The 27,593-nt window shown below is 36.2% G+C and overlaps 1 protein-coding gene and 3 pseudogenes across 1 annotated transcript; 1 reads left to right on the plus strand and 3 right to left on the minus strand.

Moving 5' to 3' along the window:
* Positions 1–3,473: 3,473 nt before the first annotated feature.
* Positions 3,474–9,643, minus strand: mpv17l (MPV17 mitochondrial membrane protein like). Its single transcript, XM_030140323.1, has 4 exons — positions 8,780–9,643; positions 7,398–7,468; positions 4,844–4,873; positions 3,474–4,080 (listed from the first exon to the last, which is right to left on the minus strand). Exons 1-4 carry the CDS (start codon positions 9,084–9,086, stop codon positions 3,865–3,867), a joined length of 624 nt encoding a protein of 207 aa, XP_029996183.1. The 5' UTR covers positions 9,087–9,643; the 3' UTR covers positions 3,474–3,864.
* A 5,973-nt stretch (positions 9,644–15,616) lies between these two features.
* Positions 15,617–18,019, minus strand: LOC115424022 (immunoglobulin lambda-1 light chain-like; annotated as a pseudogene).
* Positions 18,020–19,283: 1,264 nt separating this feature from the next.
* LOC115424021 (immunoglobulin lambda-1 light chain-like) lies at positions 19,284–21,570 on the plus strand (annotated as a pseudogene).
* Positions 21,571–22,604: 1,034 nt separating this feature from the next.
* Positions 22,605–24,966, minus strand: LOC115424188 (immunoglobulin lambda-1 light chain-like; annotated as a pseudogene).
* Between the last annotated feature and the right edge of the window lie 2,627 nt (positions 24,967–27,593).

Raw genomic sequence — 27,593 nt, forward strand, 5'->3', positions numbered from 1 at the left:
GGTTTAAGGGCAGGAGCCAATCACAGACTACATGTTTTGACGGACAAATACCTTAGCCAATAGGAGTGTGAATTGCACCGTTATCCCCAGACATACTCACAGATGAAAGTAGAACTGATGAAATGAGCTGGAGTTTGGCCAAATCTGGACATTTATGCATTTTTTTCATAAAATAGAATTAAGCCTAAAGACTGTTTAAAAAAATAAGTAATATGTTTTTGAATGGTGTTTATAATCCACTTATCGTGTTGACCATTTAATTAAAGTAAAATCCATTTTTCTCTGTACCAGCCTCTACTGCTGGCTCTTTTTTGTCATTGAAAGTATATGTATTTTATTTATTTATTTATTTATTTATTTATTTATTTGTTTATGTATTTATTTATTTATTTTAACGTTTGTCCTGGTTAATGCTATCTGGTATGCTCCATAAAACAATACATAACTACCAGTAGAATTCGCATGAGTTCAGAGGAGTTATGTCTCCTTCTGGTGGGTTATAGTGAGTACAACATGAGATGTGGAGAGTGTAAGAGTGTTGTTGTTGATCATCTGTACTGTCTGATGTACTGCAATTTTATTAATGTAAATATGTATATATCCTATAGAATTTTATTATTGTTGTTGTTGTTTTTTGTATTTTTTTTTTTCCACTTTATATATGTTTACATGTATATGTATATTGTGTTTGAAGCATTTCTCAAGATCCTGCCAAACATGTATAGTTTATGACCCTTGACTCTTGTGATCTTGTTTACCTTCAGATTCATGATCTCCTTAGTTTTTTTTTCATGTTACTTTTAGGTATGTATTTGTACAAATGTCAAAGAACACCATAATGTGCTGCAAACCAGTTATTGTAATATCATAAAATTGACATGGATCCACTTTTTTGTCACTTTATTTCATTTTGTGCAAGCAGAAACACAATAATTACAGAATATTTCACTTAAATACATCCATGAGGATTGCATTCATCTACAGAAGGGTGAACATCTAAAGAGAAACTGTGTAATTATATGCATAAACTTTCATCCTATAAAATCATATATATATTCATAACATTTTGAGATATTCTTATTGTTTTTGAGAAATCAAAATAAAAATATGTTCTTCAGCTTTTTGCTAATAATAACTCTGGTTTGGGAGGTAATGATAAGGTCCCTGGGTTGATGGCAACCTATGTGATGTTTCAAGTAAGAGGACAGGATTAAGACTGAGTAGATTTACAGGTCAAACTATGAGACATAGCACACGGGATGCACTGATATGTACCACACTGAGTCCATCATCTGTCTGAGAACATTAAAAAAAAGGCTGAGAAAGCATCTTGGAGGCTGCATGGTGTCATCTCCAGCGTACAATCCTTTTTATTCAACTTTTTTAGCTGTTTTTGAGTTCTCGTCAGAGTGAGAGTAAACAAGTAAACATGTCACTCAAGGCTCAACAATGATGTGTTTTTCATCTTTTTCAGACAACAATGGAACTCTACAGCATTAAGGGAGTGGTACACAGACACTTTATAGGATGAAATAATTGCAAGTGTTAATCTTTCCATATGGTTTGTTGGTAAAAACAAGAGCATAGAAAATAAACATTACATGCACACACAACAGAACTAATGGAACCTTCAGCTGAGATGCAGATCACAGTCCTACAGATTGGTGGTTGCAACCTGACTGAAATCATTCTAATTAGACATCAGACCATAATTGTATACATGGACGGTGAATTAGATGTGTGGTTACAGGCCCCAAAGCATTTAAAGCTTCAGTGTATGATAGATTTTGCCGCCACCGGGCAAAAATGACTATTCTGCATAGTGTTCTTTAGGTGACATGAGACAAATCAGGACTTCTGATTATTGCTTACATTCTGTCAGATACAACAATGTTTCTCTTTAACTTTGCAGAAGCAACATGGCAGCTCCCATCACTGTAATTAGGTTTCACGTTCCACAGTAGCATGAAACAACTAACTATTGTAGTGTTTTTCTTGATTTCTTTAGTTTTAATCAGAATAAACCTTTTCTGTCAAGTGCAATATGGTCCCCCTTGCTGAGAAATCTTGAATTTACCATAGCTTTGTTCATCTTTTCAAAGTCAGGGTTCAGGGTTTACTCAACCCAGCTGAAAAATCTCTAATGGTTGAAGTGGTTACATGGGCTGTTTTTTATTCTGTCTGGACTATTAGTGGACTGTTATGGTCCATGTAAACACAGCTAACATCCTGATACATCAGTGCATCCCAAAAATGTACAAGAACTGCATTTAAAAGTGAACAAAAAATAAAACAAAAAAACCCACATCATATCTCATTGTGTTAAATATTACTAATGACTGAATGATGATGAGTGCAGTCTTATCACCAAAATAAGGCACGATTGGTGTAAAGTCGAAATACTGAGTCCATTGAGCTGGTTTTAGGGGAGCTGTACTGGGATGTGGGCTCAGATGAATCACCAGCAAAACCAGCCATGATCCACCACAACAGAACTCCAAAATAAAAATGATGTCATGAGTTACGTTTGTATGTTGTACTACTATTTATGCAAAATATCCAAACCTAAGAATACGATAGTGACTGAGCACCTTTATCCTCTTCATTTTAATCCTGCAGTGACATTTCTACCTGTGGACAGATGATCAATACTTAACCTTCCTCTTGTGTTAGGGTCGGCACCGACACAATTCAGGTTTTAAATGTATAAATTAACCATATAAAATTTGTTCATAGCATCAAGGCTTTTTGACTTTGTCAGGGATCTCTATTTGAACAAAATAATCCAAAAAAATTTTTTTTCACTAAATTATTAAAGGCTCTGATTGAAATTATGATCTTTGTGTTGTTAGGGTCGGCTTCAACCCTGTTATAAAAAATAAGATTATGAAGCAATAATTAGAGTCAAAACTGAAATCCTAAGTGCACTGTCAGCCAACACACTGACAGTCAGCTCCTCTGCCAATCATGTGAGCTTCTGGGGATTCTCATTTTGCCTTGTTATCCAGTACATCTGTACAAAAACAAAACAAGCAAAGACGGGCATGTCCACACGTGAGGTCAATTCAGTTTAGAGTTGGTGACTTGCAGAGTGCACATCGAGGGGTATAGTGACAAAAAAAAGGCCCAGAGGCTCACACCAAAAATATTAAAACTAATATTTTTGTGGATAAGAAAGTCTAACAAGGTAACCAAGAGATGAGAAACAAATTAGATGATAGATAATTGTTTTTAGTGTATTTTACAGCTGATTTAAGACATGGGTCAAAACCGACCGCTTAACATAAGAGATGGTAACAGAAAGCTAACACAAGAGGAAGGTTAAGAAAAAAGTTGAACTAACAGGTAAAAACTAACATAAATAGTCAAAGGTGAAGATATCCTGACTTTTAGACTTTTGTTTGGGTAAAGTTGAACCCTACTTTTGTTTCTCTACATCCTCTAATTCAAGTGTTTCAACCTGTTTTTCATTATTTTTATTGCTTCCCTGCTTTGTATAGCATTATGGCATGGTTTTAGTGTAGAAAAATACAAATGAACCAATGCTCAGCACTGGAAAAAATAGCCCCTGAACTAAAATGAGTTTAACACCCATGTTCTGTGACATGTTTACATGATTTTTCATCAAACCATTAAGTGTCTTAGTGTCATTAAGTGATTCCTTGTGGCTTATAAATGGGAACATCCTGGATGACACCACCAACATCAGGGTTTTCCTTTCATTTGTAACCCCTCTGTCTGTTGTCATTATCATGTCACTGTTTAAAAACCCATGCGTCAAACTGTTGTGTGCGTATGTGACATTTTAATGTTCTCACTGTGTGGATTTTTCCCTCCAGCTCAGACAGACACAGAGTCCCTCCTTCAGTTCTCCCTCTGGATCTTTTTCTTTTTACGGGCCAGTCGGGCCTCACGCATCTCCTCCAGGGTCTTGCGGGGATCCATGATGAAGGCCAGAGCCACGGCGGCGGTACCGTCACCATTCTGTCGTGAAAAGCAGAGGAAGGTGGCCCAGAGGAACGCACAGCAGCCCATGAAGGCGGTTCGCATGTGCAACGGCATCAGGGCGAAGTTCAGAAACTGTGTGGAGCACAAAAAATACACATTTGAACTCACTTTACCTTTACATTTTCCTAATAATAATAATAACAATAAGTTGCATTTATAAAGCCCTTTTCATCCAACGGAATCTCTAAGTGCCACATAGAAAAGACAGTCCAACAAAAAAAAAACCCCAAAAGCTACTTTGTTTGCATGAAAATGACCAAATTTTCTTTATGCCAACATGAAATATTTACAGTACAGTCTTTACATATAAATCAGTCAATCAATCAATAAAATTTGATTTATATTGTGTCAAATCATAACAAAAGTTATCTCATCACACTTTACATTTAGAGCTGTTCTAGACATTTAAATAACAATATAAAGTCTGTTTTTCTTTTCAGTGCTAGAAATGCCAAGAGTTGCTACGTAAAGCTGCTTGATGGGATGCACCCACCCTCTGTCTCTAATTGTAATGCATTAATTCTCTTTATAAAGAAAGTGTTTAGAATAAAGATCTGTGACTAAGGATCAGTGATCTGTGATTCATCCTGCACTCAGAAGACGTGAATACTACTTTTACCTCCTATTAAGACACTTTCTCTAATCTTTATGTCCCCTGTAGAAGACTGTGGAGCTGACCAGGACACATGTAAATATGAAAAACCAGTAGTCATACCATACCATACCATACCATACCATACCATACCATACCATACCATACCATACCTATGGTCAGTTTACTAAGACTTCAAACAAAAGCCTGTGTGTATATATAAGACATTTCTGTTTTATTTACCTGCATGAATGGCCAGTACATGAGACCGGTCTGAAAGAGAAAAACAGGACATTAGAAAAGTTCAGAAGACACCTCAACATAACTGAATCAAAGTACATACAGTGGAAACAATGATGATTTAAAGTGCATCTTTCTGGTCTAACTAAAATGATGTGTAAATGTAATTTAGTCTTAGCAGTAAATAATGACGCATGGAATAAAAGAAGTTTGTAAGGTGTCACAAATGTAACATTTCATACATGAAATTCTTAAAACAAGCCACTGATTTGTAGTAATGGAGTGAATAACTTCATATTACATAATGAAGCGCAGTGTGTATTTTAATTCAATACACTTTTAATATCATACAGACATTAATGTCATTCATCTGGATCTGAAAAGTGGGCAAAATAGTCATTAAATTTTCAACTGGATCAAAAGGAGCTACACTTTCTACATCAAATGAATATTACATATTAAATTATACAGTTAATTGCACCCTATCATAGTTAATAGGACAAATGTGCTGGTGTTTAGAAAGGAGTTACATCTGAATATAATTTAATTTTGTTAAAATGCATGATGAATGCATAAAATTGGATGAAGATGTAGAACATAGCTATTTGTTTTGATGCTTTTAATTTTAATTCAATATGACTTGAGTTATGAGGTCTGTATTTATGCTTTTAAGGTTTTATTGTCCAGTTTAACTTTTTTTTTTTTTTTTAAAGTGATCAAATATTAAATAAGAGCATCTTTTCTTCTTACACTTTAACAGAAATCTGAAACCTGATGTTATCTTTCCAGTTCTGAAATATATTAGGAAAGTGAACACCAGGCAATGTAGCTAATGTTCTGATCCACTGCTTATTTGACTTATTTTTAACCCTCAAACACCTAGACAACCACTGCTTACCAAACGCATCCAATGATCTAAACTGTTTGATACCTGTTGATCCACTAATTCTATCAATACATGTCAATAATTGATGTAAAATGCAGTTTTTCATCTTTTCATGGTCATCAGATATGACCCATTTGGATGTTCAGAGGCTCAATAGTGAACACTGAAACACCATCATCTTCCACAACATTAAATCATCAGTAAAACCCATGGCGTTGGATCAATGACAGTGGATAGACAACTGTTTTATGTTCAATTAATGACATCTTTGCTGAAAAAGTCTTTTTTTTTTTTTGAGTTTTCTCTGCTTCTGATATAATAACCCATAACTTTACTTAGCTTTTATGAACATCTAGATCTGTGGTTCCCAACCTTTTCTGGCTCGTGACCTCATTTTAACATCACAAATTTCTGGCGACCCCAGACATTCAAAACAGAGACTTTTTTTTTGCTAAAATTAATGTGCTTTTGATCATGTAATAGTTCGCTATATTGCAAATAAACGTTAATTTTGGAGGACATTTAGTCTATATAATGTATATTATTGTGGACGGAGGCAGAAAAGCCAGGTGTAGATTACTGCACAAAGTGAGAATTTTATTTTCCTTGGTCAGGATATGTACAGTCAGTCCAGCTTGGATTTACAAGGCTGACAATTAAAACTGAACAAACAAGAACTCAAACTATGAATTATGAAAGAGCTGCAGCATCTGAAACTGACCACAATGAACATTTGAAAGAAACAGAACCACAGTGCTTCAGTTTCAGCTTCAGAGTTTGTCATGTCTTTTATGGATTGGGATTGTCTCTCTCAACTCAACATATATTTTTATTAGTAAGTTTTGTTTTGTTTTTTGTTTTGTTTTTTTAATCAATTACTACAAATTTCAGGTGACCCCATTTGAATTCCAGGCGACCCCACTTGGGGTCCTGACCCCAAGGTTGAAAAACATTGATCTAGATGATCAGTGAGTGAAATACAGGGAAATACCTGATTTTCACTGAAAAATGCACTGTACAGCACTTAATATTAGAATAAATAGATATAAATCGTTTAAGGGTACATTGATAGGTTACATAGAGAGTAAAAAAAATAATTTGGGAACTGCCACAAAAGTAGCACTGGGTCTTTAATGGTAAAAAAATGACCAACCCCCCCCCCCCCCCCCCCCAAAAAAAAAACAAAAAAAAACAAAACTAAAAAAAAAAAAAAACAGATGATACCTCTTAAATATGTCAAGTGTTATAATAATTTTGGCCTCCACTGTAGTTCTGGGCCTTTAAGGGTTAAGAAATAACGTTTTAGAAAACATAAACTGGTTGTATTTTTTTAGCAGCATGTCTTCATTCTTTAGTTTTCATTCAATCAGCCTGTTTCAGCCTTTACATAATCTCCTCTGGTAAAAGACAAACACATGGAGTCTCCTTCATTGCAGACGTATCAGACTGAGGCAGGATTTCCGCCGCTAAACGCACTGAAACTTGCTGACTTTTTTATCCGCTGACAGTCTCACCAGTGCATTACCCCGGTTGCTCCCGGCATCCTGCCCACTGCGCAAAAGCAGCAGCGGCGCAATCTAGGTTAATCTGGTTGTGAGCTCGCAGAGGCGTGAGTGGAAGGTGACTTTCCTCCGCTCGGTGCCCGTCTGTGCGTCTACCTGGCGGCCTTACCTTCCAGGTGTTGAAGAACTTCTCCCTCCAGTCTTCAAAGACGTCCTCTTTTCCCTCCAAGAAGCTCACTCCTGCAGGGCACAGGACACTGTTTACGCACGGGTTTGGCTTCAGTTGTGCGTAATTACGCAGCAATTAAAAACCTGACCGGTGATTTCTCATCTTAATGTTTGACCTCATCATCATCTGATAGTATTTTACTCTGTCCTCACGTGCTGAAGTTGTTTCACTTAAACAGAGACATGACAGTACAGATGTTTTCAGATGACTCCAACACAAATTATAGGATTATGGTAAAGGCTGGTTCTGCTAAACTCTGAAAATCCAGTTCCATCCTCTGTGCGTCTATAACATGACAGCACACAGACAATATTGAGATTGTGCAATTTTTACCCAAACTGGGCAGTTGTAAATTTTACCCCTTGCTGCTCTTGCTTGTGCTTATTTTAATTAAACTTCCTGAATTAAGTTAATTTATTTTAGTCGTTTTATTTTATGCTGAACTGCCTTTTTTAGTGTAGGCTATTCTTCCATTTATTAACATACAAATCATTCTTTACCTACAGATTATTCATCACTGTCAAGATCTGAAAAAGTGGCATAAATAAAATGAACATCAATAACACTCATATTATTGTCACTGTCTTGTTATCTTTGATACCTTTCTTTATTTTGCAGCACATTACACCTTAACCCAGTGGTTCCCAACCTTTTTTGACTCGTGACCCCATTTTAACATCACAAATTTCTGGTGACCCCAGACATTCAAAACAGAGACTTTTTTTTTTTTTTTTCTAAAATAAATTGTTTTTTTGATCATGTAATAGTTTGCTATACTATGTTACAAATAAATGTTAATTTTATTATACATTTAGTCTATATAATGTATATTTTTATGGACGGAGGCAGAAAAGCCAGGTGTAGATTACTGCACAAAGTGAGAATTTTATTTTCCTTGGTCAGGATATGTACAGTCAGTCCAGCTTGGATTTACAAGGCTGACAATTAATATTAATACTGAACAAACAAGAACTCAAACTATGAATTATGAAAGAGCTGCAGCATCTGAAACTGACCACAGTGAACATTTGAAAGCTAAACAGAACCACAGTACTGCAGTTTCAGCTTCAGTTTGTCATGTCTTTTATGGATTGGGATTGTCTCTCTCATCTCACCATATTTTTTATTAGAAAGTTTTTTTTTTTTTTTTTTTTAAATTACTACTAGAAATTTCAGGCGACCCCATTTGAATTCCAGGTGACTCCACGTGGGGTCCCGACCCCAAGGTTGAAAAACACTGCCTTAACCTGTAAAGCTTGAGCTATTTTCATGACTCAGTTCATCCAACTCCTTTTTCCTGAGCCTCAGTCCCTTCTACTCACCCGTGTAGAAGACACTGGTGCCCAAAGGCGACGCGAAGCTTTGGTCCAGCAGCAGTTTGCGGAAAACCATCCCTGCAGACTTCCCGGGGAAACGCCGCTCCAACGCTCGCAGCCAAAAGTAATTAAAGTTTCCGTGGAAGCTGATCGCCACGATGGCCACGTTCCGAGTGTGTTTCCAGTCCATGCGCTCCTTCTGCGCCAAGAGCTGATGGACCAGGTCTCCGCCGGCGAACAGGCAGCCGTACAAAGTGACGTTGGCCAGCCAGGGGAAGCGCTTGGCCGCTTCTTTTAGCACCGCTCTCCTCATGTTTGGCACTGGGGGGAAACCTCACTGTCCCGTGTGCGCTAAAACAGGATGGTGTCCTGAATTAAAAGGTGTCGTTTAGGTGATCAGGACGCACGCATAACGGTTAAATTAATTTCCCCATGGTCCTGATGTCAGCCGAGTGGCCGACACGACGCAATCCATCCGTGCGCGGTAATCAGGGAGGATTAGACGTTTCCACCGGCAGGATGAATATCACACAAGCTATTATCAGACCTAAGATGACTGCAGAAATAAAAACTCCACCAGGAAAGTTTATCAAACCCAATTCCACCTGCCATCATCCCACTTTGGTTACAAGATTGGTCTGAAAAACTGCGCGTCCTGGTTTTACGCGTGCGTAAAAGTCCTACATGTTACACAGCAGAAGAAGGAGGACCACGGTGAGGCTCCACCTGGACGTGAATGTGGATCTGGATCAGTCTGTCTGGTCTATCTCGGCGTTTCTCTCCCGGTGATTGAGATTCCCCTCAGACAAATCCTGCGTGCCAAGCGCTAATCTGATGGATTGTCCCACGTTGCACACGTGTGGAATGACACACTGATCTGAAAGACACCCGGAGCTCAGGTCTGAGGCGCACAAACCGATCCATGAGCTGGTAGATCAGTGCACACGCCTTTAATATCCTAATGAATAAAGTAATTAAATACTCCTGAGGCGCACTTGTATTTTACTTGAGTTTTTCAATTTTCTGCACCTTTATCCTTCTACTGCACTACAAGTCAAAGGCAAATACCTATATTTTTTTTTCTACTGAACTATATTTTTCTAAATTTTTTGTTCCTTTTACAGATTTTCAATCCTGTCTTCCTCTTAGATTTGCTGGAAAATGACCATGTATGTTATTTTGAGAAACTTTAAGATAAGGTGAAGGACAAAGACATGACCTGACTGTGGACATTAACACTAAACTATTTACTTTAGGAAGGCACATCTCATAAACAGAGGGTGTCAAACATAGGGCCCGCAGGCCAAAACTGTCCCTCCAAAGGGTCCAGTCTGGCCTGGGAGATGAATTTGCAAAGCAAAAGAATTACACACACTGTAAAAAAAAATCCTGTTGTTTTTACAGAAAAAAACTGGTAGCTGTGGTTTCCAGAACATTACTGTAAAAAACACATCCAACTGTAAACATATTTACGGAGTAATATGTAGATTTAACATTTTAAACATCTAGATTTAAATGGACTGCACTTATTTAGCACATTTTATACACCTTCGTGGTGTCAAAAGCATTTTCCAAATCCACCAGGTCCAACTGGGAGCAATTTAGGATTCAGTGTCTTCCACGGACACTTTGACATATGGACAGTCGGTGCCAGGATTCGAACCACCAACCCTTTGGTTATTGGACGAGCCACTCTACCAACTCTACCAACTCATTAATTTACAAGTGTAAAGTGTTGAATTGTTAAATGTTTCCTTTTTTTTTTTTTTTTTTTTTTTTTTTTAATTTTATTTTTAAAAAAAGCAAAAGGCTGTTATTTCAACATTATGGTCTTTGCAATTTAAACGGCACCACATTGTTTTTCAATTTACAGTTTTATTTTCTAAAAAATTATAGAAATACATAATTTGTAAATACAAATCTGGTTTTGTTCACATACTCTCCCTGTAAAAACTACAGCTATATTTGATTCAATCGTTAACACAAAAATCTTTTCAAATAAACAACTTTGCTCTGTATTGTCATTTACAGTTTTTTTATGTTGCAATTTTACAACTTCTTGGTGCTAATTCTACAGTCATTTTTTACAGTGCAGTCAATCAAAGGTATCACTGAGTCTTGAGAAGTTGTTTTGATCATAAAGTTAAATGTTATATTCTTCAGTTCCAGATATCTATAAATAAATGTTTTGTGTATTTGTAGATCCATTGTGGCCTCTAATTTGTAATCCACATGTGTAAATGATACACTGAGGCATGATATTGTTAAAATTCCAATTATTTGTATTAAGAAAATTCAGGTTTTTCATGATTGTTCACATGAAAAAGGATATTTAACTTTTTACACGTATTGGTCTGTGTGTGGAACCTGACCTAAAATGGTTTTGATATCCTTGATTGTTAACATCCTCAGTGTATTTTTGCATTTCACATATTTATCCCACTTTTGTCTGGACTGGACCATTTGACAGTCCTGTTTTGGCCCCTGGGCCTTATGTTTGACATCCCCGTAATAGATGATGTAACAGTAGGACATCTTTAAACCCTCATCCTCTGCAGGATCTGGAAGGGTTCAGAACCTGCATCACATTGACGTGTCTGACTTTTAGACCAGGAAAGACTCTGGTGTGCACCTGACAGCATGCTGCTCCCTGATTGGACAGCTTCACTTCCTGTTAGCGGGGTCAGAGGTTGCACTGGGTCAATTCTGTCCTTTCCAGAGGGATTAACTGAGCCGATCTGATCCTGGTTAATCCACCATCACTGGAGCATAAAGCCGCCTCTCACACACACAATCATTTCCACTTTGCTTCATATCTGGGTTTAAAAAAAAGTCTAAAAAACACGTGTTAAGCAGATCAGCTGGAGTCTTTTGACCTCAGTGACATTACAGGGAATTTACTAATCACTTTTACTTTAAATATTTTATCATTTTACATCAGTGACTCATAACTTTCACTTATTTTTGACCTAAAACCACCAATCAGTAGCGTTCAGATATGTTGCCTCTGTTTTTTTTCCTCCATCTTTTCATTAATGTGTGTTATATCTGATTAACATCTGTAACATCTGCATCCAACTAATGTCCACATGGCACTGGAGAATAAAACAGTTCAATCATTACAGTCACATAACACATATTTACAGCCCAGTTTTACACTTTATAATATCATGTTATGCTTTTTTCACATTTTATTGAGGAAATTTTATGTACGGAACTACTGATATTCAGCCTCTGTTGTTGTTCATTGTACTGGCCACTACAGAACAGTGTTCTCTACTTAACACTGTTCCCTAGTGATGGTCAAATGAAGCCCCATGAATCATCAAGGCTTCCCAGCACATTAGTTCACCAAAAGGTTAACTGCTCAAAGTCTCACAGCAACGGTGAATGCTGCCATCTGCTGTTCAAATGAAAATACGACAGGCATCACCCTGTTACCATGACCTGAGCTGACATGTATGAATAACTCTGGTATGCACGAACAATAAACATCAGATACTTATTTTGTTTTTTTAATTTTTAGGTGACATGGTGGTGCAGTGGATAATAGTGATGGGACTTTTGGCTCTTTGAAGGGAGCTGTTCAATCAGGAGCCGTTCACTGAAAAGACTGGCTCTTTTATGTTTTTTGCATTATTTTGAAACACCAGTGTTTTAATGACTAAATAGGCTACATGTGATGATTGACATTACATTTTAAAGGTGTTTAATTGGCGCGGCAGTAAATATTTTCTTACCGTAAAAAAGAATAGTTAGTTAAAATGTGTGGGTTAAATACATGACATTAGGCAAATGCTGGAATTTGACAAAAAACATCACGGTACATAATGTGGACTTCTCTGTAGCTTAAAAATGAAGAAGAAAATAAAATATTTTCTTATGAAATAACATTTAATTCTTCTCAAAACAAGAACAATAAATGTGTGTAGATAAAAGAAAAAAAAAGTTTGTAGATATATATTTTTTTGCAAATATTGCAAGTTGCATGCCCATCTTTTCTTTCTGAAAAGTGCATCCAAATACTCCTTTTTCTTTGGCTCATGACTCACAGGTGGTCACTCACTCACTCTCAAACTTTTCTCCAGTTTTGACCTGTCTTCCATCTCCACCTCCTCCAGTATGCTGACCTCATGCTTCAAACTGTTGTTTTTTTGCTAACTTCTTGCCATGAGACATACGCAGTGCACAAGCACTCTTTTTTTTCTGCTCCAACATTCTCCTCCTGCGCAATGCCTCCCCAGTGATGCTAAATTGACAGGCAATCGGACACTCCCTCCTTAAAACAAAAAATAAATGAACGGCTCTGTACAAAGACTCGGTTCCCATCGTTCATTTCAAAGAGCCGTTCAAAAGATTCGATTCGTTCATGAACATCACATCACTAGTGGATAACACTTGTGCCTCACAGCAAGAAGGTCCTGGGTTCGATTCCAACACCAGTTGATGGGGTTCTCTCCGGGTACTCCGGCTTCCTCATACCAACCAAAGACATGCACTGATAGGTTAATCTAAATTGCCCATAGGTGTGAATGTGAGAGTGACTGTTTGTCTCTATAGGTCAGCCCTCCAATGAACTGGCGTCATGTCCAGGGTGTACCCCGCCTTCACCCATAAGTAGCTGGGATAGGCTCCAAGCGACCCCCGTGACCCTAGTGAGGATAAAGCAGGTTCAGAAAATGAATGAATTATTTAATTTTCACATAGTAATAAATATAATACATGGTATCACAGCCATGACAACAATAAGAATACATTGTGTAAAGTTAACAAATGTGGTTTATTATAAGCAAATGATTTAAATGATACAAAACAAATAATTTAAATAATACAATAACAAAGACAAAAGTATTTGGTGTGAGTATCAGTAAGTAAGTATGTGGTGCATGTTGTAAGTCTGAAATCAAGTTGTATATGTGTAAAAGTGGTGGGATGCATTAACAAAGGAAAAACTCAAACAGACCATATCACCAGTCTGATGCATCTGCAGGGAAGGAGAGAGAGAGAATGTTAAAATAGCCACAGCTTTATAGACTGGTGACTCAAGGCCCAGGTGTCACTAGTGACTGGGATTTCTTGGAGCCATTCCTCCCAGACAATCACAATGGTTACCAAAAACCCTCAAGGGGCTTAACAAGTAAATTCTACAGTATGTGTATGAATGTGGACACCCATGCAGACACCTGGCTTTGTGCTTAATTAAACTTACAATAAAAGCAAAACAAAAGTTTGCCCTTCCATTCATTTTTATACACAATTACATGTTTCTCCATTGTTCCTGGGTTGAGACGGTTCCTGTCTTTGTTTTTTAGGAAAACACCCTCTCGCATTGGCACTGAGGATGCAGGTGAACCTATCTTTCATTTTGTAGAGGTGAGGATACTGGGTCTTACATCTACTCCAGCAGACCAGCAGATCCTCAGCTCCCGGGATGTTGACCTCTACAGGGGTTGGACAAAATAATGGAAACACCTTAAAAAATCAACAAAATATAATTTAATATGGTGTAGGTCCGCCTTTTGCGGCAATTACAGCCTCAATTCTCCGAGGTATTGATTCATACAACTTGTGAATTGTTTCCAAAGGAATTTTAAGCCATTCTTCAGTTAGAATACCCTCCAACTCTTTTAGAGACGATGGCGGTGGAAATCGACGTCTTACTTGAATCTCTAAAACTGACCATAAATGCTCAATAATGTTGAGGTCTGGGGACTGTGTCGGCCATACGAGATGCTCAACTTCATTAGAATGTTCCTCATGCCATTCTTTAACAATTCTAGCTGTATGGATTGGGGCATTATCATCTTGAGGTGAAGGTGTTTCCATTATTTTGTCCAACCCCTGTATAAGATAATGATCCACCTCTGCAGTTCACACAACAGGACACTTAATAGATGGAGATATTTCTATTCTTTATATCAAATGATGCATTCAATAAAAATATTTTAATTAAACTTGTTTTGTATTTATTTGTTCCCATGAAAATAAAATTGTTATATACAGCCAGTCATGACAAGAATAACATGTTTCCTAAATTCTTAATATTTTTATAAAGTGTACATAAAATGTAAGTCACCACAGATAAGATTGTAGGTCAATACTTCATGTCTAGTATTAGAGAGGTCTGAATAACTGAAACTGATGTTTCATCCTCCATCAGTGAAACCTCATGTCTCTACTCGCCTTCTTTCCCAGAATGCACCTGCAGGTCTCCACTCATTACTCATAACTTCATGTAAATGAAGGGGTCAAAGGTCAACTCTATGAATGAAAAGGTAATGCTACTTGTTCTGTCAAATCATTGTGCATTTGTGATGTCAGTGACTTGCTGGTTTGGAAACTTTACACTGGACCAAACTGGACAAACAAATATGATTTAACAGTGTTTTATAATCAACACAGATCAGATTCTCTTGAAGTTTTGGTTCTGAAAATGTTATTTTATTTCATACATATAATATAAGAGATAAATCACCTAACGACAGTTTATTCTCTGTCCAAAGATCAGACACATTATATTTAAATACAGTTCATTTACATAGAGTTAAATATAAAGTCAGGCGTGCAGGTGCATCCTGGGAAAGAAGAGAGGGCGGAGCAGAGAGGAGACGTTTCACTGATGAAGGATGAAAATACAGTTTCATTTCATACAGTTCATTTGAACTGACTTGGATTCAAGTCACATCAATCACTTTTCTTTAGTGTTTTTATTGTTGTGGTTCTGAAATGTGAGATCCTTTGACTACCTATAAATTCATATTTTATTAGATTATTTAAATTTCAGGAAATGAGATTGAGTTCATTTACTCACTTTATAAAAAACAAACTCAAACTATATTTGATCACAGAGATTTTATTTGATTGAAAACGTAGCGATTGCAAAGCTGATCCAGTATCTCCATCTAACTGTTCCAACATTGATTGTAAGCATGCAGACACATGTTGTGTATCATCTAAACCTTGTTCAGACCACACAGCTCAAACAGTGCACAAGCAGGTTTCAGATGGTGCTTCTGGTCCTCTACTGTTGCTCAGTGGGACACGCTGACTTGTTGATGTGTTTCTCTGAAGTGTGGGAGCCCACAGACACTTTACATGTGTAAACCTGATCTGTGTTCCAGTCTGACGTCTGGATGGACAGGTAGCTGCTGATTTGGAAAGTCTGGTCTGGTTGCTGAACAGCGGTGCTGGTAGAGATCCCAGTGCTCAGCGGACTCCCAGCAGACAACCAGGTCACATGTGCAAAAGCCACAGACTGACTGGACAGACAGACCAGAGTGGCTTTGTTGGACTGGAGCTCAGCAGCGGACGGAGGGAAGACTGTCAGGACAGGAGGAAGGACGATGCAGCCTGAAAATACACCCACCACACCAACATACATCATACATGAACAACAATGACATGTACGGAAAACATAAAGGAACCAGGAGACAAACATCAACAGGATGATGGTTGTGTTTACTTATTTGAACTCACTGGTGTTTATTGAACAGATAAGTTTATTCATGATTATTTCCTGTATTTGTACATTTATATGCTTCATATGATTATTTTAACTGCACAAACTACATTTACTTATTTACTCAAAATGTTGCAATTTTGCACTTTTAAAAAGAAAAAAAATATTCAGTGATTTTTATGTTTCTACCAAGAGACAAAAAGACATAAATAAATATTTCACTCTTTATAAATGAACCATTTGTTTCTATTTTCTTATTCCCAATTAAAAAATATTGTTATAAATATAATCATTTTTTATATCAGTACCAGTATTCTCTTGTGGTAAAAAAAAAAAAAACACTAAAAAGATGTTTTCAATCATCTCATACATTATGCAAAAAAATTAAATCATATGTAATATTTAAATCATAAGTCACATATAATAATGATTTGGAAAAACTGTTGGTAGAATAATATAAATTAACCTCATAATGAAACTTAATAGATGGTTTACAGGTATTAAAGAAGTTGTTATAGGTTGTGAAATAATATGAACATAAGTGTGAAAATGTCTTAAATCCAAAACATATTTTGCAGACTTAAAAAAATCTAATTAAATAATGATTGTGAAATTATTAATGATATAAGTTTTAAAAATGAATTATGGAAAATTACTCTTGATTGTAAAACTCAACATTAAAGTAAATGTACAACCATATTACAGTATTAAATACAATAATAATGCAGATATTTTCTCCTCTAATGCCTCAGAGATAGAAAATCGCTGTGATTTAGTTGTGATTTTAAAGGTACTTACTTGTCACAGTCAGCTTGGTGCCTGGTCCGAATACCACAGTGATTCAGTTTGTGTACACGCTCGTACAAAAACCTCCTGAAACTGAAACCTCCTTTAAAGACAAACTTTCACTCAAAACATCTCATTTCTGTGTTTCCTGTGTGTTTATGATCCATAACACTGATCCACATGAGGACTGACTGTGAATATTTGACAGTTTGTTTGAATTTAACTCTTATGTTTAATGACCATTGAATTCAGTGTGATTGTAGTGACACTGGTCTGCATATGTTCATCATTCAGAAAGTCCAGGAAAGTTCATTAAATTCCCAGTTTTTACTTTTGTTTTCAATATTTGAAATAACTGTCTTTAATTTAATGCAGGCTTGGTGGTTAATTTTCCTTGTAATTTCTATAAACTTTAGTTACTCTGTCACTGAGGTTTATTGTCATGATGTGATTCACTGTGATACGTACACCTTCGCAGTATTGTCCCATCTCTGACAGAAATACTGAGCAGAGTCTCCTACCTCTGCACGTTTAATGATCAATTGGTACTCCATATTTGATACAGATGTAGAGTTAAATCGATCAGAGGAGAATCCTGTTCCATAGGTGGGTGAACTGTGACTATGAAAAAAGTACAGAACAAACTGAGGAGCTTCACCAGGAACCTGTTTATACCAGACGATTTTAATGCGATCATATCTGTCCATTTTACAGTTGAGAACAACCTCTTGTCCTGCAGAAACTGTGTGGACAGCAGGCGTCTGAGTCAGGACTGTTACTGCATCAACATCTGTCAACAAACACAAAAATAAATGGATGAGAAATCATGAAATCTTCCTGCTTCAAAATATGTGTGAATGACAGAAGCAGGAGAATATCTTACATGTTAGAGCAGTGATGAGAGTGCAGAGGGTCACCAGCATGTTGTCAGTGTGTGGAGTAAACGTCCTTTACTGTCCAGATGAGACGACAACAGAGATGTGAGGAGAACAGAGACTGAAGTTTATAAAGAGACTGAGGAGGAGGAGGAGGAGGAGGAGGAGGAGGAGGAGGAGGAGGAGGAGGAGGAGGAGGAGTTTCACTATTCATTACACATTTGTACATATATGATATTCTTCTGTTTCATAGTAAATCCTTAATGTTTTGTTGCTTCCTCTTCTTTAATTTCTTTTTTCATCTACTTCAGTGTGTTATAAACTCATCTGTGCTCCTGAGGTAAATATTGTCTAATATTAAGTCAGTCCTTTTGTAAGTGATGTCTACGTTCTAATATGAACATGAATAAGATTCATTCACACATTTCCTACTTAGACTATGAACGTCAAAGAAAAGTTTATTTATATAACACATTTAAAACACCACAAGCTGCCCAAAGTGATGTATAGAGAAAGTAAACTACATAATATGATAAAATGGTAAAATATAAAAATGTACTAAAGCTGAAGAAAAACAAAACAGATGCAAAAAATAACATAGATAAGAAGTTGATGTGCTCCTGTGGTCTGGTTCTGGTTCTGGTTCATTTTGGACCATCTGTAGCTGGTTCACAGAGAGCTGGTCCAACCTGTAGTACAAAGAATTCCAGTAATCCAGTGGAGATGGAATAAACATGTGGACCACAGACTGGAACTGGTTTATAAACAGATACGGGTTCAACTTCTGCTAAAAGAGCTGGACAACAAAGCTGGAGTTGACATAAAAACAAATGAAAACAAATAAAGCACAAAAAAGAATTAATAAGAACAATAAAAGTAATGATACATTAAAAAATAAAGCCAACCTCTCACAGAGTTAAAAGCCAATTAGAAAAAAAAAAATGTTTTAAGAGAAGATTAAAAAAGTCAGCCTGCCTGATGTGCAAAGGTAGTTCATTAATTAGGATAAGAAATTATTGTCATTATACAGTGGTTCACTTTTAATACAGATGAAGTAAAATTTCTATAAAGATATTAATTTTGCCCAAAGAAACATATCAAAACTTACAGCGAATAGTACAAAGACAGATAAAACTACTAGAAAAATATATTGAACATATACAAACAGCTAGTTCAACATAAAAGACTGAAGTTAAAAGGATGAAACTTCAGCTATGGATTTGTAAAAAGTGATTTAAGTCAAGTAAGTTATCCATGATTGTTGTAACTCCTCCTCCTCCTCCTCCTCCTCCTCCTCCTCCCCCTCCTCCTCAGTCTCTTTATAAACTTCAGTCTCTGTTCTCCTCACATCTCTGTTGTCGTCTCATCTGGACAGTAAAGGACGTTTACTCCACACACTGACAACATGCTGGTGACCCTCTGCACTCTCATCACTGCTCTAACATGTAAGATATTCTCCTGCTTCTGTCATTCACACATATTATCAAATATCAACCTTTCATTCATGCATTTTTCTATTATTTGACAGATGCTGATGCAGTGAAAGTGCTGACTCAGATGCCTGCTGTCCACACAGTTTCTCCAGGACAAGAAGTTGTTCTGAAATGTAACATTCAGACAGATTATACCCATGTCAGCTGGTATAAACAGGTTCCTGGTGAAGCTCCTCAGTTTGTTCTGAGATTTTATCATAGTGAAAGTTCACCCAGCTATGGAACAGGATTCTCCTCTGATCGATTTAACTCTAAAACTACGTCAAACATTGATTACCAGCTGATCATTAATCGTGCAGAGGCAGGAGACTCTGCTCAGTATTTCTGTGGGACATAGAATAGTTCTCCTTATACAGCTGTATCACAGTGAATCACACCATGACAAAAACCTCAGAGACAGAGTCAATACTGTTTGGAGCATTTATTAAAAACAGTAAGCAACTAAGCTTCCATAAATTAAGAAAAGACACTTAAAATATTGAAAATTAAAGTAAAAATAAACAATTTAATGAACTTTCCTGGACTTTCTGAATGATGAACATATGCAGACCAGTGTCACTACAATCACACTGAATTCAATGGTCATTAAACATAAGAGTTAAATTCAAACAAACTGTGAAATATTCACAGTCAGTCCTCATGTGGATCAGTGTTATGGATCATAAACACACAGGAAACACAGAAATGAGATGTTTTGAGTGAAAGTTTGTCTTTAAAGGATGTTTCAGTTTCAGGAGGTTTTTGTACGAGCGTGTACACAAACTGAATCACTGTGGTATTCGGACCAGGCACCAAGCTGACTGTGACAAGTAAGTACCTTTAAAATCACAACTAAATCACAGAGATTTTATTTAATTTTTTTGTTTCTAATGTATTTGAAGTAGAAATATCTACATTTTCAGTATATTTAATACCATGTTAATGATAAGTTTGTACTTTTGCATCTATGTTGAGTTTTCAATACAGGAAATATTTTTCACAATTCATTTCATAACATGTACTTCTATAATTTCATATTCATTAATTAATAAGAGTTTTTCCTCTTCATTATTGCTTTTGGATTAAAGACATTTTAAAAGTTATATTTAATTTTCACAATTCATAACAAGTTTTTTTAATTCAGTAAAAATATCTACCAAATTTTGTTATGATGTTAATTTACATTATTCTACTAAGACTGATTCCAAATCATTATTACATGTTTTAAATTCACTACATTATGTATGAAGGGACTGAACATATGTTTTAGTCACTATTACCTATACAGAAAGCTGGTAGTGATATAAAGAAATTGTTATGTTTAGATTAATCTTTTTACTGGGGATATGAAAATAGACACAAAAGTGTGAATTAATAGAGTAAAATGTTTACAAAGGTCTTTTTGTCTCGTATTGAAATCAAATAAAATTCACAGATTATTTATATTTGTTTAAATGTTAAGAAAAAGTCATTTAATTAAATCTGGTTTGTTCAAGTAAAATAAATATATGAGACAGGTAAATGTACAAATACAGGAAATAATCATAAATAAACTTATCAGTTCAATAAACACCAGTGAGTTCAAATAAGTAAACACAACCATCATCCTGTTGATGTTTGTCTCCTGGTTCCTTTATGTTTTCCGTACATGTCATTGTTGTTCATGTATGATGTATGTTGGTGTGGTGGGTGTATTTTCAGGCTCCAGCGTCCCTCCTCCTGTCCTGACAGTCTTCCCTCCGTCCGCTGCTGAGCTCCAGTCCAACAAAGCCACTCTGGTCTGTCTGTCCAGTCAGTCTGTGGCTTTTGCACATGTGACCTGGTTGTCTGCTGGGAGTCCGCTGAGCACTGGGATCTCTACCAGCACCGCTGTTCAGCAACCAGACCAGACTTTCCAAATCAGCAGCTACCTGTCCATCCAGACGTCAGACTGGAACACAGATCAGGTTTACACATGTAAAGTGTCTGTGGGCTCCCACACTTCAGAGAAACACATCAACAAGTCAGCGTGTCCCACTGAGCAACAGTAGAGGAGCAGAAGCACCATCTGAAACCTGCTTGTGCACTGTTTGAGCTGTGTGGTCTGAACAAGGTTTAGATGATACACAACATGTGTCTGCATGCTTACAATCAATGTTGGAACAGATGGAGAGATTTCCATTCTTTGTATAAAATGATGCATTCAATAAAACTGCTTTGATTCAACTTGTTTTGTATTTATTTTTTCCCATGAAAATAACACTGTTATATACAGACAGTCACGACATAAATGACATGTTTCCTAAATTCTTAATAATTTTATTCCGTTTAAAATTAAATGAATCATTAAGAGATGCTTGAATAATCAGTAAATGAAACTGATGTCTCATCCTCCATCAGTGAAACATCACGTCTCTACTCGCCTTCCTTCCCAGAATGCACCTGCAGGTCTCCACTCATTACTCATAACTTCATGTAAATGAAGGGGTCAAAGGTCAACTCTTTATGAATGAAAAGGTAATGCTACTTGTTCTGTCAAATCATTGTGCATTTGTGATGTCAGTGACTTTTTGGTTTGGAAACTTTACACTGGACCAGATTAGAAAAAAAAAAAAGATTTAACAGTGTTTTATAATCAACACAGATCAGATTCTCTTGAAGTTTTGTTTCTGTAAATGTTATTTTATTTCATACATATAATATAAGAGATAAATCAGCTAATGACAGTTTATTCTCTGTCCAAAGATCAGACACATGATATTTAAATGCAGTTCATTTACATAGAGTTAAATATAAAGTCAGGCGTGCAGGTGCATCCTGGGAAAGAAGAGAGGGCGGAGCAGAGAGGAGACGCTTCACTGATGAAGGATGAAAATACAGTTTCATTTCATACAGTTCATTTGAACTGACTTGGATTCAAGTCACATCAACCACTTTTCTTTAGTGTTTTTATTGTTGTGATTCTGAAATGTGAGATCCTTTGACTATCTATAAATTTATTTTATTAGATTATTTACATTTAAAAAATGAGATGGAGTTCATTTACTCACTTTATAAAAAACAAACTCAAACTATATTTGATCACAAAGATTTTATTGGATTGAAAATGTAGCGATTGCAAAGCTGATCCAGTATCTCCATCTAACTGTTCCAACATTGATTGTAAGCATGCAGACACATGTTGTGTATCATCTAAACCTTGTTCAGACCACACAGCTCAAACAGTGCACAAGCAGGTTTCAGATGGTGCTTGTGGTCCTCTACTGTTGCTCAGTGGGACACGCTGACTTGTTGATGTGTTTCTCTGAAGTGTGGGAGCCCACAGACACTTTACATGTGTAAACCTGATCTGTGTTCCAGTCTGACGTCTGGATGGACAGGTAGCTGCTGATTTGGAAAGTCTGGTCTGGTTGCTGAACAGCGGTGCTGGTAGAGATCCCAGTGCTCAGCGGACTCCCAGCAGACAACCAGGTCACATGTGCAAAAGGCCCAGACTGACTGGACAGACAGACCAGAGTGGCTTTGTTGGACTGGAGCTCAGCAGCGGACGGAGGGAAGACTGTCAGGACAGGAGGAGGGACGCTGGAGCCTGAAAATACACCCACCACACCAACATACATCATACATGAACAACAATGACATGTACGGAAAACATAAAGGAACCAGGAGACAAACATCAACAGGATGATGGTTGTGTTTACTTATTTCAACTCACTGGTGTTTATTGAACAGATAAGTTTATTCATGATTATTTCCTTTATTTGTACATTTACATGCCTCATATGTTTACTGTAACTGCACAAACTACATTTCCTTATTTACTCATAATATTGCAATTTTGTACGTTTAAACAGAAAAAAACATTCAATGATTTTTATGTTTCTACCAAGAGACAAAAAGACATAAATAAATATTTCACTCTTCATAAATGAACCATTTGTTTCTTTTTCTTATTCCCAATTAAAACATATTGCAATTTTGCATGTTAAAATAAAAGAAATATTTTGTGACTTTTATGTTTCTACCATGAAAAAAAAAAAAAAACATAAGTAAATATTTCACTCTTCATAAATGAACTAATTGTTTCTATTTTCTTATTCCCAATTTAAAAAAAGCATTAATAGAAATTTAATCATTACTTTATATCGTATCAAGTATTCTCTTGACGCTAAAGTGACTAAACAGTAAAAAGATGTTTCAATCATCCCATAAATTATGCCAAGAATTTAACTCATATATAATATATAAATCATAAATCACATATAATAATGATTTGGAATAAGTTTTGGTGTAATAATTTAACCTCAAAACAAAAATTAATAGATGGTTTTCAGGTGTTAAAAACGTTGTTAGAGATTGTGAAATATTATGAACATAAGTGTGAAAATGTCTTACATCCAAAACATTTATTACAGATTTAAAAAAAAAATCTAATTAAATAATGACTGTGAAATGATTAATGGAATATGTTAAAAATTTGAATGGCGGAAATTATTCTTGATTATAAAACTAAACATTAAAGTAAATGTACAAACATATAGTATTAAATACAATAATAATGCAGATATTTTCTCATCTAATGCCTCAGAGATAGAAAATCTCTGTGATTCAGTTGTGATTTTAAAGGTACTTACTTGTCACAGTCAGCTTGGTGCCTGGTCCGAATACCACAGTGATTCAGTTTGTGTACACGCTCGTACAAAAACCTCCTGAAACTGAAACATCCTTCAAAGACAAACATTCACTCAAAACATCTCATTTCTGTGTTTCCTGTGTGTTTATGATCCATAACACTGATCCACATGAGGACTGACTGTGAATATTTGACAGTTTGTTTGAATTTAACTCTTATGTTTAATGACCATTGAATTCAGTGTGATTGTAGTGACACTGGTCTGCATATGTTCATCATTCAGAAAGTCCAGGAGAGTTCATTAAATTGCCAGTTTTTACCTTTGTTCTCAATATTTGAAATTATTTTCTTTAATTTACAGCAGGCTTGGTGGTTATTTTTTATTGTAATTCCGATAAACTTTCGTTACTGTGTCACTGAGGTTTTTGTCATGATGTGATTCACTGTGATACAACTCCATTAGTAGAAGCATCCCATCTCTTACAGAAATACTGAGCAGAATCTCCTACCTCTGCACGTTTAATGATCAGCTGGTAATCAATATCTGATGTAGTTTTAGAGTTAAATCGATCAGAGGAGAATCCTGTTCCATAGGTGGGTGAACTGAGACTATGATGAAAGTACAGAACAAACTGAGGAGCTTCACCAGGAACCTGTTTATACCAGTAGATATTATATGAATCTGATCTGTCCTTTTTACAGTTGAGAACAACCTCTTGTCCTGCAGAAACTGTGTGGACAGCAGGCGTCTGAGTCAGGACTGTTACTGCATCAACATCTGTCAACAAAAACAAAAATAAATGGATGAGAAATCATGAAATCCTCCTGCTTCAAAATATGTGTGAATGACAGAAGCAGGAGAATATCTTACATGTTAGAGCAGTGATGAGAGTGCAGAGGGTCACCAGCATGTTGTCAGTGTGTGGAGTAAACGTCCTTTACTGTCCAGATGAGACGACAACAGAGATGTGAGGAGAACAGAGACTGAAGTTTATAAAGAGACTGAGGAGGAGGAGGAGGAGGAGGAGGAGGAGGAGGAGGAGGAGGAGGAGGAGGAGGAGGAGGAGGAGGAGTTTCACTATTCATTACACATTTTATACATAAATGATATTCTTCTGTTTCATAGTAAATCCTTTATATTTTGCTGCTTCCTCTTCTTTAAGTTCTTTTTCCATCTACTTCAGTGTGTTATAAACTCGTGTGCTCCTGAGGTAAATATTGTCTAATATTAAATAAATCCTTTTGTAAGTGATGTCTACGTTCTAATGTGAACATGAACATGATGCATTAACCCATTTCCCACTCTGACTATGAACGTCAAAGACAAGTTTATTTATATAGAACATTTAAAACACCACAAACTGCCCAAAGTGATGTATAAAGAAAGTAAACTACATAATATGATAAAATGGTAAAAAATTAAAATATACTGAAGCTGAAGAAAAAAAAAAAAACATATGCTAAAAAAAACATAGATAAGGGGTTGATGTGTTCCTGTGGTCTGGTTCTGGTTCTGGTTCATTTTGGACCATCTGTAGCAAGGTTATTATCGTTAACGAAAACGAACGAAATGACGAAAACTAAAATTGAAAAAACATTTTCGTTAACTGAAATAAATAAAAACTCTAATTAAAAGAAAAAAACGATAACTAACTGAAACTGTATTGTGAGCTTACAAAACTAACTAAAACGTATAAAAATTATGGATACAATTCCCTTCGTTTTCGTCTCTGTCAATGTCGGATTGATATGAAATTAATTTATTTCACTTCAGCAGTTTGAGCTGGTGACACCATACGACACTTCACAGTCTGTCATGTCTGGTCATTTGTGGTTTCCAGTTGTCTTCTGGTCCCCACTCTACCTGGAACATACAGACTAAAGCTGGGACACAGCAGCACTGTCCTGTCTGGGGTTTACTGTAGTGATACATGGGTCGGGTTTTTTTTTTTTTTTTTTTTTGGCGTACCTTGTGTGTGCGCGTGAGTGACAGACAGAGCTGAGCTAAAGGACAGAGTCAGTGTTGAACTAGCATCCAGGTTAACACTGGAGAGTTTATCACCATGAAAAGGCCTTCCAAGCCCTGAACTGCACAGTTTAGAAGAGGAGAAAAGAGGAGGATGAAAACTAATCCAATTACAGAGGTATGGAACCTGTTATAATGTTAAAAAACGTTTGATGTTACTAGCTACAGCTAGCTGAACTGAACTGAAGCAAAGTTGGCTAATAATGAAACTGGAGAGGATTAAGAGATGAGAGATCTGCTAAGGTGTGGTTGACTGATGAGGAACTGGGTTATATATGTTTATAAGTGGTTTATATATGTTTCTGTCTGCTTTAACTGCTGGTTAGCTGGTTTATAATATGTTCCTATCTGCTTTAACTGCTGGTTAGCTGGTTTATATATGTTTCTATCTGCTTTAACTGCTGGTTAGCTGGTTTATAATATGTTCCTATCTGCTTTAACTGCTGGTTAGCTGGTTTATATATGTTTCTATCTGCTTTAACTGCTGGCTGCTTTGTGCATCTCCTCTCATGCTTTGCACATCTTCGCATTGTTTCACGTAAGTGACGTTGTGTATGGATTGCACCCCACCTCAACCTGCTATAGGGAATTTATACATTGTACGGTACATTGTGTCTCTGCTCAGTCCATGAGCCGCCCTAACCCGACCCCCAAATAAAGTGTCCAGGGTAACACATATCCACGCCTCACTAATTTCTTTGAATAGGATGATGAGGAAGATAAAATATATGAAATAACTAAAACTAATACTAAAACTAAACTAAACTAAACTAAAACTAAGCATTCAGAAAAAAACGATAACTAATAAAAACTAACAAACCTGCTCTAAAAACTAATTAAAACTAACTGAATAAGAGAAAAAAAAGTCAAAACTAATTAAAACTAAACTATAATTAAAAATCCAAAACTATTATAACCTTGATCTGTAGCTGGTTCACAGAGAGCTGGTCCAACCTGTAGTACAAAGAATTCCGGTAATCCAGTGGAGATGGAATAAACATGTGGACCACAGACTGGAACTGGTTTATAAACAGGTATGGGTTCACCTTCTGCTAAAAGAGCTGGACAACAAAGCTGGTGTTGACATAAAAACAAATGAAATTTAAAAAAAAACACATAAAAGAAATAATAGGAACAAAATAGTAATTATACAATAAGAAATAAAAGCCAACCCATCACACTGAGATAAAAGCCAATGAGAAAAAAAAATGTTTTAAGAGAGGATTTAAAAAGTCAGCCTGCCTGATGTGTAAAGGTAGTTCATTAAGTAGGATAAGAAATTATTTTCATTATGCAGTGGTTCACTTTTAATACAGATGAAGTAAAATTTCTGTAAAGATATTAATTTTGCCCAAAGAAACATATCAAAACTTACAGCGAATAGTACAAAGACAGATAAAACTACTAGAAAAATATATTAAACATATACAAACAGCTAGTTCAGTATAAAAGACTGAAGTTAAAAGGATGAAACTTCAGCTATGGATTTGTAAAAAGTGATTTAAGTCAAGTAAGTTATTCATGATAGTTGTAACTCCTCCTCCTCCTCAGTCTCTTTATAAACTTCAGTCTCTGTTCTCCTCACATCTC

This window comes from Sphaeramia orbicularis, chromosome 8, assembly GCF_902148855.1.
Source record: "Sphaeramia orbicularis chromosome 8, fSphaOr1.1, whole genome shotgun sequence".
NCBI classification, from domain to species: Eukaryota; Metazoa; Chordata; class Actinopteri; order Kurtiformes; family Apogonidae; genus Sphaeramia; species Sphaeramia orbicularis.